Source organism: Bombina bombina, chromosome 2 (genome assembly GCF_027579735.1).
Source record: "Bombina bombina isolate aBomBom1 chromosome 2, aBomBom1.pri, whole genome shotgun sequence".
Lineage (NCBI taxonomy): Eukaryota > Metazoa > Chordata > Amphibia > Anura > Bombinatoridae > Bombina > Bombina bombina.
The window spans coordinates 1,147,224,897-1,147,238,449 of NC_069500.1; the positions used below are offsets into that span (position 1 = coordinate 1,147,224,897).

Consider the following 13,553-nt stretch of genomic DNA (forward strand, 5'->3'; position numbering starts at 1 on the left):
CCCATAAACTACCTATGTACCCCTAAACCGAGGTCCCCCCACACCGCCGCCACTCGATTAAAATTTTTAACCCCTAATCTGCCGACCGCCACCTACGTTATACTTATGTACCCCTAATCTGCTGCCCCTAACCCCGCCGATCCCTGTATTACATTTATTAACCCCTAACCTGCCCCCCACAACGTCGCCGCCAGCTACTTAAAATAATTAACCCCTAATCTTCCGACCGCAAAGCACCGCCACCTACGTTATCCCTATGTACCCCTAATCTGCTACCCCTAACACCGCCGACCCCTATATTATATTTATTAACCCCTAATCTGCCCCCCTCAACGTCGCCGACACCTGCCTACACTTATTAACCCCTAATCTGCCGAGCGGACCTGAGCGCTACTATAATAAAGTTATTAACCCCTAACCCGCCTCACTAACCCTATCATAAATAGTATTAACCCCTAATCTGCCCTCCCTAACATCGCCGACACCTAACTTCAATTATTAACCCCTAATCTGACGACCGGAGCTCACGCTATTCTAATAAATTGATTAACCCCTAAAGCTAAGTCTAACCCTAATACTAACACCCCCCTAATTTAAATATAATTTACATCTAACGAAATAAATTAACTCTTATTAAATAACTTATTCCTATTTAAAGCTAAATACTTACCTGTAAAATAAATCCTAATATAGCTACAATATAAATTATAATTATATTATAGCTATTTTAGGATTAATATTTATTTTACAGGCAACTTGGTATTTATTTTAACTAGGTACAATAGCTATTAAATAGTTAAGAACTATTTAATAGTTACCTAGTTAAAATAATAACAAATTTACCTGTAAAATAAATCCTAACCTAAGATATAATTAAACCTAACACTACCCTATCAATAAAATAATTAAATAAACTACCTACAATTACCAATCAGCCAATCAGATTGAGCTCGCATTCTATTGGCTGATCGGAACAGCCAATAGAATGCGAGCTCAATCTGATTGGCTGATTGGATCAGCCAATCGGATTGAACTTGATTCTGATTGGCTGATTCCATCAGCCAATCAGAAAATTCCTACCTTAATTCCGATTGGCTGATAGAATCCTATCAGCCAATCGGAATTCGAGGGACGCCATCTTGGATGACGTCCCTTAAAGGAACCGTCATTCGTCGGGAGACAACGGAAGAAGAGGATGGATCCGCGTCGCCTGCTTCAAGATGGACCCGCTCCGCACCGGATGGAAGAAGATTGAAGATGCCGCTTGGAGAAGATGTTTGCCGGTCCGGATGTCCTCTTCTTGCCGGATAGGAGGAAGACTTTGGAGCCTCTTCTGGACCTCTTCAGCACCGGATGATGGATCGCCAACCCCCGCTTGGGTTGGATGAAGATGTTGGAGCCAGGACGGATCGGTGAACCTGGTATGGTGAAGACAAGGTAGGAAGATCTTCAGGGGCTTAGTGTTAGGTTTATTTAAGGGGGGTTTGGGTTAGATTTAGGGGTATGTGGGTGGTGGGTTGTAATGTTGGGGGGGGGTATGGTATGTTTTTTTTTACAGGCAAAAGAGCTGAAATCCTTGGGGCATGCCCCGCAAAGGGCCCTGTTCAGGGCTGGTAAGGTAAAAGAGCTTGTAACTTTTTTAATTTAGAATAGGGTAGGGAATTTTTTATTTTGGGGGGCTTTGTTATTTTATTAGGGGGCTTAGAGTAGGTGTAATTAGTTTAAAATTGTTGTAAGATTTTTCTTATGTTTGTAAATATTTTATTATTTTTTGTAACTTAGTTCTTTTTTATTTTTTGTACTTTAGCTAGTTTATTTAATTGTATTTATTTGTAGCAATTGTGTTTAATTAATTTATTGATAGTGTAGTGTTAGGTTAATTGTAGGTAATTGTAGGTAGTTTATTTAATTATTTTATTGATAGGCAGTGGAGGCTCCTCCATGTGTGCACTCCCGCACGTGCCTCCCTGTCAGATGCTGAGAGAAAAAAAAATATGGGAATAAAATATAATTTTTCCAATAGCCCCCTATTGGAAAAATTATACTTTATTTTTTTTTTAACCTCCAAAAATCATAAAATGTAATTTTTCCAATAGCCCCCTATTGGCAAAATTATATTTTATTTTTAACCCCCAAAAATCAAATTCTTATGTATTTTTTCAAATATAAGCAAAAAAAAATGTTGTGTCTGTTTTTTTTTTTTTCCATCGCACGTGCGGTTAGAGCCCTATATGATGCCTGTCAGTGATGTCTATGTTCACTGCAGGCATCTGGGCCAGCCTCAAATGTTTCTATATCAATCCCTGTTCGCACACGCTGAACTGTGCGAGAGTGGGGAGGGACATGTTCAGCCTGTGTTCTGATAGGCTGCCCGCCACAATGCCGTATACGTCATCACGGCGAGAGTGGGGAGGGACATGTTCCGACTCAGTAGTTCAGCCTGTGGCACTTGTTGCAACTTGCAGCTCGCTCTGATAGGCTGCTAGCATATAAATTTATCAGCGTGGTCCTGGATGTGGCTGGAGCAAGGAGACTTGGAGAAGTAAGTTGCACGGCCGGTTAGGTATAGGTAACTACCTAGTGAGTGACACAGACACACAGTTAGTTTTACTTAATACCCTGTGGCTCTGCCTCCTAGCTCCACCTACCGCCAGCCGTGCGCACATAATTTTAACTTGGCGCCATTGGCGGCACTAGCATGTGTGCACTGCACTGGCCACATGTGGGTGAAACTGACTGTGCTGAAGGAAGGAGGACTCAGGACTAAGTTAGTGAGAAAAGGAGCCGGCCGGAGGTAAGCAAGGCAATGGGTATAGGAACATGCACTAATCTAATGCACCATTGTTTGTGCTGCTCCTATTTATTTTAGGGACTGGAACAATGCTTTAAAGTAACTGCTACAGCCTACACAATAACAGCGTGTCTGTGACTGTGCATCTTACTTTTTCTAAGGCTGTCTCCTACCTTCCGGATAAAGCTGAGCCTGTCACTGTCAGGGGTAGCTGGGACCCGGTAAACAGCTCTCCTTGAATAACCTAATAGACAGACAGTCTAGACTCACTCCGTAACATGATAAAATTGCTGAACACAAATTAACTCCCTGGCTCCCAGAAAGGACTGCAGTTTATTCCTAAGCAGTGTATTGCAGCCCTTTTTGGTAGCCATGGGGTTAAATTGTAAATCAGTGATGTCCTATGCTGCAGGGCAGGAGGTCATGAGGGAGAGGAGATCTCCGGTTGAAATTTACAACTCCTGCACAGCGCTTGAAGCAGCAACTATGTGATAGAGAGGTCAGTCTGTGAGTTGCTAAAAATAAGTATACAGTATGTACTGAGCTGGACTGGACCTCAAGTTTAGATTAAGAAAAAGTCCCAAAAGTATTTAAAAAAATAAATAAAATATTACCATGCATGTCCCTGCATATATGTGTATGTCTGCCTATATTTGTGTGTGCATGTGTTGGTGCCTATCTATGTGTGTGTATCTCTGTGTATGTATCTGTGTATGTATCTCTGTGTATGTATGTGTGTATGAATCTCTGTGTGTGTATCTATGTGTGTGTGTGTATCTATGTGTATGTGTGTATCTATGTGTGTGTGTGTATCTCTGTGTATGTGTGTATCTCTGTGTATGTGTGTATCTCTGTGTATGTGTGTATCTCTGTGTATGTGTGTATCTCTGTGTATGTGTGTATCTCTGTGTATGTGTGTATCTCTGTGTATGTGTGTATCTCTGTGTATGTGTGTATCTCTGTGTATGTGTGTATCTCTGTGTGTGTGTGTATCTCTGTGTGTGTGTGTATCTCTGTGTGTGTGTGTATCTCTGTGTGTGTGTGTATCTCTGTGTGTGTGTGTATCTCTGTGTGTGTGTGTATCTCTGTGTGTGTGTGTATCTCTGTGTGTGTGTGTATCTCTGTGTGTGTGTGTATCTCTGTGTGTGTGTGTATCTCTGTGTGTGTGTGTGTGTATCTCTGTGTGTGTGTATCTCTGTGTGTGTGTATCTCTGTGTGTGTGTATCTCTGTGTGTGTGTGTGTGTATCTCTGTGTGTGTGTGTGTGTATCTCTGTGTGTGTGTGTGTGTGTGTATCTCTGTGTGTGTGTGTGTGTATCTCTGTGTGTGTGTGTATCTGTGTGTGTATATGTAATGAATAGTAACTTAATACTGACGTTTCAGGGTCTCCTGAAGACTGACTGTGTGTTCTTTTAAATATATGAAGATGTGGTGGATGGTGGGATATATATATATATATATATATATATATATGTGTATGTGTGTGAACCCCCATTTGAATAACCCACGAGCCGCCACTGTTGATAGGGTAGTGTTAGGTTTAATTATATCTTAGGTTAGGATTTATTTTACAGGTAAATTTGTTATTATTTTAACTAGGTAACTATTAAATAGTTCTTAACTATTTAATAGCTATTGTACGTAGTTAAAATAAATACCAAGTTGCCTGTAAAATAAATATTAATCCTAAAATAGCTATAATATAATTATAATTTATATTGTAGCTATATTAGGATTTATTTTACAGGTAAGTATTTAGCTTTAAATAGGAATAAGTTATTTAATAAGAGTTAATTTATTTCGTTAGATGTAAATTATATTTAAATTAGGGGGGTGTTAGTATTAGGTTTAGACTTAGCTTTAGGGGTTAATACATTTATTATAGTAGCGGTGAGGTCCGCTCGGCAGATTAGGGGTTAATAATTGAAGGTAGGTGTCGGCGATGTTAGGGAGGGCAGATTAGGGGTTAATACTATTTATGATAGGGTTAGTGAGGCGGATTAGGGGTTAATAACTTTATTATAGTAGCGCTCAGGTCCGCTCGGCAGATTAGGGGTTAATAAGTGTAGGCAGGTGTCGGCGACGTTGAGGGGGGCAGATTAGGGGTTAATAAATATAATATAGGGGTCGGCGATGTTAGGGCAGCAGATTAGGGGTACATAGGGATAACGTAGGTTGCGGCGGTTTACGGAGCGGCAGATTAGGGGTTAAAAAAAATATGCAGGGGTCAGTGATAGCGGGGGCGGCAGATTAGGGGTTAGTAAGTGTAAGGTTAGGGGTGTTTAGACTCGGGGTACATGTTAGGGTGTTAGGTGCAGACGTAGGAAGTGTTTCCCCATAGGAAACAATGGGGCTGCGTTAGGAGCTGAACGCTGCTTTTTTGCAGGTGTTAGGTTTTTTTTCAGCTCAAACAGCCCCATTGTTTCCTATGGGAGAATCGTGCACGAGCACGTTTTTGAGGCCGGCCGCGTCCGTAAGCAACTCTGGTATCGAGAGTTGCATTTGCGGTAAAAATGCTCTACGCTCCTTTTTTGGAGCCTAACGCAGCATTTGATTAAACTCTCGATACCAGAGTTAAATTTATGGTGCGGCCAGAAAAAAGCCCGCGGAGCGTTAACAGCCCTTTTACCGCCGAACTCCAAATCTAGGCCTAAGTGCGCAGATTGCGATCCCTCATATAAAATAACTCGCAACTAAATGTATAAAACATCCGTCCTGTGTGAGCACTGATCTAAATTTTAGTGCCAGAAACAGGATGAAGATAGCAGAGACAAAAGTCCCATAGAAAGATAAAGACCTGAAACGTCTCAAAACAGACCATACAGGGATAGGAGGCGTGAAGGGAGTAATTAAGCATGTGAATGCGGTAAACACTGCGGACAGGGCCTTAATAATTTAGGACAGGGATAATAGTGATAGTATTACACTGCAGAAAGGGTGTACATCATGAGCACTCAACAACTCAAAATCATCAATATGGAATAATCTTCAAATGTGAAGTATGCGAAAGAGACAAAAAGGCTAAATAAAAAGTATTTTTTTTTTATTGAGTATAATTAAAAATATTTTATCCATTAAATGCACAAGGCAAACATATGCAGCTAATCATGAATGTCAGACACCAGTACAAGTGGATGAATAGGTATAATAACATAACTCAATCTTGAAGCTGACACTATTAGAGCCTATATTCTGCTAATGAGATATAGTACTGGAGTCGCAGGAGGGCCTTAATAATATCTATTACACAGTCCCCACACACCAAAAAGCCTGACCGATCCATACTTATCATTGGGACCATTGTTAGGCAATTGTGGCTGCAATCCTTGTTACTGGCTGAAGCCAGGTAGGTGCTTAGGCCGCAAAATATCCCAAAAATGCGTATATATAAGAGAGAAAAAATACAAACACTTTATGAGGGATAGCAGGTCCCTGATTTTCCCAGTCCTTTCCATGAAAATTTATTTTTTCTAGGAAAATATAAGAAAATGACTTACCCTCTGTGGAGCAGTCACAGCACTTCTAGGTCTGTTAGCCTTATCCGACCGCTGACAGGGATTTGAAGATACAAGAAAAACAGAGTAACAAACCCTGGTTTTCTATATAGGGGGTTAGCATATTTTTTGGAGTTAAAGTAAGGACTACCTCACCGACCTCCAATAGCTAATAGCCACCATTACTCTTACTAAAGAGATTTACATGGACACAGCATTGCCCCAATCCTTGCTTGCAGGGAAAATACCCATTAAAGGATTAAAGACTTGAATTTCTTCAGACACCATCTTCGCACACCTCCTACGATGTACACAGGCAAAGAATGACTGGGGTTTATGGAAAGTGGGAGTGATACTTAACAGCTTTGCTGGGGTGTTCTTTGCTTCCTCATGGTGACCAGGAGTTGATTTCCCACTAGTAATTGAATGGATTTGTGGACTCTCAATGCCATTGGAAAGAAATTTATTTTTTTAAAGCATGCTTCATCCCACACAAATACTTTGTAGTTTTTTGTCAACTGCATAAAAAATGGGAGTGATGCAGCTTGTTTCTCTTTGTTCCTAGATTAAAACAATTCTAAGCGGATTCATCATCAGAGGATATCTTGGTAAATGGACATTAATGATCAAAACTGTCACCCTGGTTTTAGCTGTGGCCTCAGGCTTGAGCTTAGGGAAAGAGGGTCCCTTGGTACATGTTGCATGTTGCTGTGGAAATATATTTTCTTACCTCTTTCCCAAGTACAGCACAAATGAAGCAAAGAAAAGGGAGGTAAGCCTATCTCAAGCATTCATGTTCCCAGTATTAAAAGGACATTAAACACTACTTTTGTGTAAAAACTATACTTGACCCACACTCCCTAGTAAGGCAATTTTGTTGCATTTTGAAAACCTAGGTGAGATATTTTGCTTTTTTGGTCACTTTAGGGAGTGTGGAACAAAACACATTTTTTCACAGAAAGAGTTTTAAACACCGTAATGCATGAATACACCACAATGTGCTCGAACCTTTGGGTATAGACAAGAAATCTGTGATGTGTGTATATTTTTGTTATCTTTATAGAATAATGAAACTAATTTCTGATATTGGAGCACAATGTTCATTTATGGAAACGCATGTAAAAAAAAAATGTACATACCTGGGCATGAAAAAAATATACAATAAAAATATTTTTGGGTGGAAGACTATAACTTAATATGAACTACCTGGAGGAAATGTATAATTAAATGATTATACAGATAAATAAAGTAGGTTAAAGAGAATATTTAAGAAGTTACCATTATCTACATTAAAATAAATTAAGGATTACTACAAAAAAATAACAATAAAAAACTGTTGGAACACAATGTCTAAGTATAAGAGAAAATTCAGAACACATTTATTTTTTAGCTAGATATGGTCTATTCTAATGTAAGAAGCTATAAACTGGAGTTCTTTTTTTGCAACTAGTATCTAGCATAAGTGATTTGATGGTTTGATATACTTGTGTGTTTACAGGTACTATCGGCAGCTTCAGCTGCAGGTGTATCTGTTGCCTTTGGAGCACCTATAGGTGGGGTTCTTTTTAGCCTTGAGGAGGTAAGACCATTTAAAGCATGTATTAAAATGATATCAAAGTGTCTAATAACTGACTCCACACAATAAATTAACAAAATGGCCTGAAATTTTATTTATTTTTTAAACTTGATGCTGTGCAGTTATGCTGGTTTCTCCCTTTGTCAGTAAATACTTCTAGTGTGATTTCTACTAAGGCTTTACTGCAAAGTCATAACAGCTGATCTACAAGACTCTGTCTACTGTGATCGACTAAAGAATCTTAATTTGTGAGAGAGAGAGCATGGGATGGAGACTATAACTGAACCTACAGCAGGAAGTAACCCACTTCCAGTATTACATTTTAACCTTTTTGATATTTATAGATTTTTTTTTTTTAACCAATTGTATCATTTTCAGTTTTGTATTTTTTTGTTTTAAAGTTTTAGATCCATTGCATTTTGCATAGAAATATAGAACAATACTAGCAGACAGTACTATTTTTGTTCTTCATTATAAAATGTGTGGGGTTATTACATATATATGAATAACATCTATATACATTTATTTGTACATAATTTCCTATTTATTTCTTTGTCACTGCTTTTCTAGGTTAGTTACTACTTTCCTTTGAAGACTTTGTGGAGATCCTTCTTTGCAGCCCTTGTAGCAGCATTTGTTCTAAGATCAATCAATCCATTTGGTAACAGCCGACTTGTACTCTTCTACGTGGAATATCATACTCCTTGGTACCTGTTTGAACTTATACCTTTCATTCTCCTGGGTGTGTTTGGAGGATTGTGGGGAGCGTTTTTCATCCGTGCAAACATTGCTTGGTGTCGACGTCGTAAGACCACAAAGTTTGGAAAATACCCAGTTCTAGAGGTCATCATTGTGGCTGCCATCACAGCAGTGATTGCATTTCCTAATCCCTATACCCGCTTCAACACCAGCCAACTGATCAAGGAGCTTTTCACTGACTGTGGGCCCCTAGAATCATCCAGCCTATGTGACTATAAGAATGACATGAATGCCAGCAAGATAGTGGATGATACACCAGACCGTCCTGCAGGCACTGGAGTGTACTCAGCCATGTGGCAGCTGTGCTTGGCTCTTGTATTTAAGATTATCATGACTGTCTTCACGTTTGGCATCAAGGTATTATAGATGCTTCTAAATGGCACCTGTATCTTCCAGTGTGATCTTTTTTTAATCATTGCTTTGAATTTTCTTATGGTATCAGTGAGGATCATTCTATTATGGGATTTACAAGAAAGCATTGTAACAAATCTACTTCATTTCTAAGTTCATGCATAAACATGATGAGCAGGTTATTCCCCCCCAGACAAAGTATGCTAATATAATTAATTTGCTCGCTTCTCTTAATTTTATTCTTTCATGGAGCCCATATTTTTTTTAAAATTTTATTATTTGTTCAGCCTGTATTCAATACCTACTTTTGAAATAAAAGCAAAATAATAATAAATATATATGTATATATATATATATGTATGTATATATATATATATATATGTGTGTGTGACAAAAAACTTGCACTCACTGGACTTTTTAAACACACTTTTTTACTGTGAAAAGATAGTGGCGTTTCGGGGACAAAGTTTCCCCTTCCTCAGACAGGTTAAAAAGTCCAGTGAGTAAGTTTTTTGTCACCTTTATCTATTCATTACTAGCACCCTGGCAGCTGCGTTGACAAGTGAGAGTGCTCTCCTGTAATCTAATATATATGTGTGTGTGTGTATGTATATGTATGTATGTATGTATATATATATATATATATATATATATATATATATATACATACATATATAGCAAGTCTTGCATGCACTTCAAAATGTTTACATTTTCAGCTAACAAGAACATTTAGTAGCCCGCTATATATTAGGGCCAGGTGATTTTTTTTTCTCTTTCATACAGGTGGTGAGAGTCCATGATTCATTACTCCTTGGAATCACTCTTCCCTACCACCAGGAGGAGGCAAAGGTTCCCAAACCCAAAGAGCTATATAACCCCTGCCACCTCACAGGTACCTCAGTCTTGTATTTGCCTCCACTGGAGGAAAGTAAAGAATGAAGATGTGCATATGATTCTGCAGAGAGAGGGGTTTTCAGTCTATGTTGAAGCCTGTTTTCCTCTCAGAGTACAGTGTTTGTCAGAGGGATGTATATGGGGTGTGATTAGTGGCTCTCTTTTCGCCTCTTCAGAAATTCTGTCACAAACCTTCCATAGTGTTCGCAGGGACTTGTCTTTTGCTTCCCCTAATGGATCTTCAATTTACTCATATTCCATAACCTTTGCTGATATGTTTCAGTGCTGGTTTGGCTATCTACTTTACTAAGTAGATGAGTGTCTATTGGTATGTATTTTATTTTGTATTTATTTGACACTCTGTAGCCTAGTTTGGACATCTATAACTAAATATGTATTTAATATATATATAGCCTTTGGACAGAATAATTATATTTAATTTCCCCTTTAAATGTTTTGCATCCATCAGAGACTTTTTACCGCGTGTCGGTCTACTGGTCTGCACACGTCAGGTTTATGCACCTAAGCTCTCGGGATAACGCACATCGGCGTTTCATGGGCTTAGGTGTGTTTTAGGTGTGTTTGTATTTCCCCCCCCCACATTTTAGGTTAGCATGTGTCTGGTACGCGCACAACGGGTTTTTGGCACGTTCATAACTGTTATTTTTTAACAGTGTAGTTTTCATGCGTGCTCTCCAAATCTGCTGAGCGTTATCCAAACATCGGGTGTGGAGTCTACTTGTCTCCTACTTTTTGTTTCGGCTTACCTGTAAGCCTTATTGCACCTCTTCAGGAGGGGTTACGTTTCTTTTCCATTACTCATAAGCTTTTTTAAGGGAATTTATTTATGCTATTGTAATTCAATGCTATAATGGAGCATTCTAATTCTGTCCCTAAATTGACCTTAGATGTTGGGTCCTCTGAAAACTTTCCTACCAATGTCAAGTGTGTATATTGTAAAAAAGCGGAGGTATCTCCTCCAGCTTATTGTTATGACTCAAGTTTAAAAATGTTAATGCATTTTCACCAACCTAATGTGGCTTTTATGTGTATTATTGCTTCTTCTGTTTGTTCCTTACAGTGGAGTTCAACTGTTTCTGAAATGTTGGCAGCTCTTCCGTGTTCAAGAAAACGTAAAAGATAAACTCAGAATTTACCTTCTCCTAGTGCTTTGCTTGAGTTTAGGAATCCTGTTTATTCTGTTGTATCTTTAGAAGGATAAGTTTCCTCTGATGATGGAGAAGTCTTCTTCTGATATCTTTTTTTTTTTTAATTTAAAGTTTAACATATTCATTCTCTTTTAAAAGAGGTTTTGCTTACTTTAGGGTTTAAAGACTAAGGGTTCTGAGGGTAAGACCTTTAACCATTTAGATTCAGTCTGTTGGTTAAACTGTTTTTTCCTATTCCAGATGCTGTTCCTGAAATAATTTCTGGGGAATGGTCTAAGCCAGGTAATGCTTTTACTCCTCCTGCATAAACAAAATAATGTATGCCCTATTTGTTTGTTTTTTTGGGTTGTGGATTTTTCTATGAAAAAATGTTTCTTTAGTCCCACCCTTGATGTATCTTTACTCATGGACTCCACAGCTTGGGTTTTAGTTCCCAGGAGTAATGGATTGTGCACTCCCACAACATGTATTGAAAAAACAAACATAATTTATGCTTACCTGATAAATTAATTTCTTTCATGGCTGTGAGAGTCCACGAAACCCCACCCTGTGTTTTTCAGTTTTTTTCCTACCTCATTTTGCTTGGCTATATGTTAGATTGAGGTACCTGTTAGGTGGGAGGGGTTATACAGAGCTCTTGGGGTTTGGGAATCTTTGCCTTCTCCTGGTGTTGGGGAAGAGTAATTTCCAGTAGTAATGGATCGTAGACTCTCACCATCATGAAAGAGAGGAATTTATCAGGTAAGCATAAATTATGGGGTTTTTTTTTTTGGCTATAGACATATGGAGTAATCTAAAGATTTACTCTTGGCTCATAATTTTATAGTAGTTGTGGCTTCTTGGCTCCTCAGATTTGTCAAGTTCTGTTATAGACAGTCATACGCTTTAGATGGGTAGCAACACACACAAAAAAACAACTTTATTTAACGTTATGTTTTGCTTGAGGTGTCAGCACCTTAAAGGGCCAATATAGTGAAAAAAAAGACATGCTCTCCTTTGATTTTGACACTATTGACCCTGTAACTCTGTTTAACACCCACATAGGTTAAACACATGGCTACCACTATGGTGCCATAGAGAACTGCTGGTCCCAAGTGGGTCCATGCTGGGTCATGTTGCTAGCACTGATTGGGTACATGGCAGTTTCTGCTTGGGACCAGCAGTTCTCTGTGGCTTCTGAGTGGTAAATATGTGTTTAACCTATATGGGGTTTAAACACAGTTGCAGGGTAAATAGTGATACAATTGTATGCTCTAACAAATTAAATTGTTATTTTTATTCACTATAATGGACCATTAGTTTGTAAATACACTGCTGCGCTAACCCTTTTATTACTGAGCTACTTTCATCCACGTGCTGAAGCCTTTTAGACTTTTTTTGCACTAAATGCCTTTTTTATTTATTATTAATTTATTTATTTTAATAGCAGACTATAGTTTTACATGATACCATTAGTGTAACATACCGAAAAATTGTTGTTGTTTTTTTTATTACCTACTAACTACAAACAAGATACACGTTTTTATTCTACAAACATACATTTTAGCATAAATTTGTTTTCTCCAAAGCTAGGGTTGACTTTATTTTGATGTATGGTAACTGACCAAAGTTATTATATAAAGACTAAAATATTTAAAAACCCCTTAATGACAGAGGACTTACCAGGTACGTCATAGAAAAAAACTCCCTTAATGACAATTGACGTACCTGGTACGTCCTCTGTTGTCTGAAGTGCTGGAAGCGATCATGATCGCTTCCAGCTGCTTCCAAGGGATTGTAGTGATGCCTCAATATTGAGGCATCACTGCAATCCACTATTTTACTTACCGATGCAGAAAGGGCCACTCTGTGGCCCTCTCTGCATCGGCCATTGATGCTAACAAATTCGTTGGTGGGTGGGAGCATCTTTTGGCTATATCACCCTCAGTTTGCCAAACCGATCTGACATTGTCGGTTGTTGTGACCGGAGGGCTGGTTGCGGCGGGGGGGGTGTGGGGTGGTGGGTGCATGAATGTGAAAGTAAAAAAAAAAAACGATATAGATGCAGGGGGATCTTAGTTCTTTAGTAAGGGATCTGGGAGGGGGAGGGATGTAGATCATTTAGGGGGGCCAGCTACACTACAGAAAACAAGTATTTCAGTATAAAAAAGTAAAAAAAAAATATTTTGGGGGGCAAATTGGGTACTGGCAGACAGCTGCCAGTACCCAAGATGGCAGCAAATAGGTAGAGGGGGAGGGTTAGAGAGATGTATTGGGGGGGATCAGGGAGGTTGTGGGGTAAGGGGGGATCCATCACTGCAGACTGTATGAAAAAAATAAAAAAATAATAATAAATTATTTTTATTTCAGTACTGGCAGACTTTCTGCCAGTACTTAAGATGGCGGTGACAATTGTGAGGTGGGGGAGGGAAGAGAGCTGTTTGAGGGGGTCAGGGGGGGATCAGGGGGTGGGATGTGTCAGGTGGGAGGCTGATCTCTACGCTAAAGCTAAAAATTAACCCTACAAGCTACCTAATTAAC

At 38.9% G+C, this 13,553-nt stretch overlaps 1 protein-coding gene across 5 annotated transcripts in view; it reads left to right on the forward strand.

The window, feature by feature from the left end:
- CLCN3 (chloride voltage-gated channel 3) overlaps positions 1–13,553 on the forward strand; it is a 294,065-nt gene that overhangs the window by 258,576 nt on the left and 21,936 nt on the right. For all 5 annotated transcript variants that reach the window (XM_053703819.1, XM_053703820.1, XM_053703822.1 and 2 more), the window contains 3 exons: positions 6,850–7,056; positions 7,783–7,863; positions 8,431–8,976. In XM_053703819.1, the coding sequence (XP_053559794.1) occupies positions 6,850–7,056; positions 7,783–7,863; positions 8,431–8,976 (834 nt within the window). The remainder of the gene's footprint in view (positions 1–6,849; positions 7,057–7,782; positions 7,864–8,430; positions 8,977–13,553) is intronic.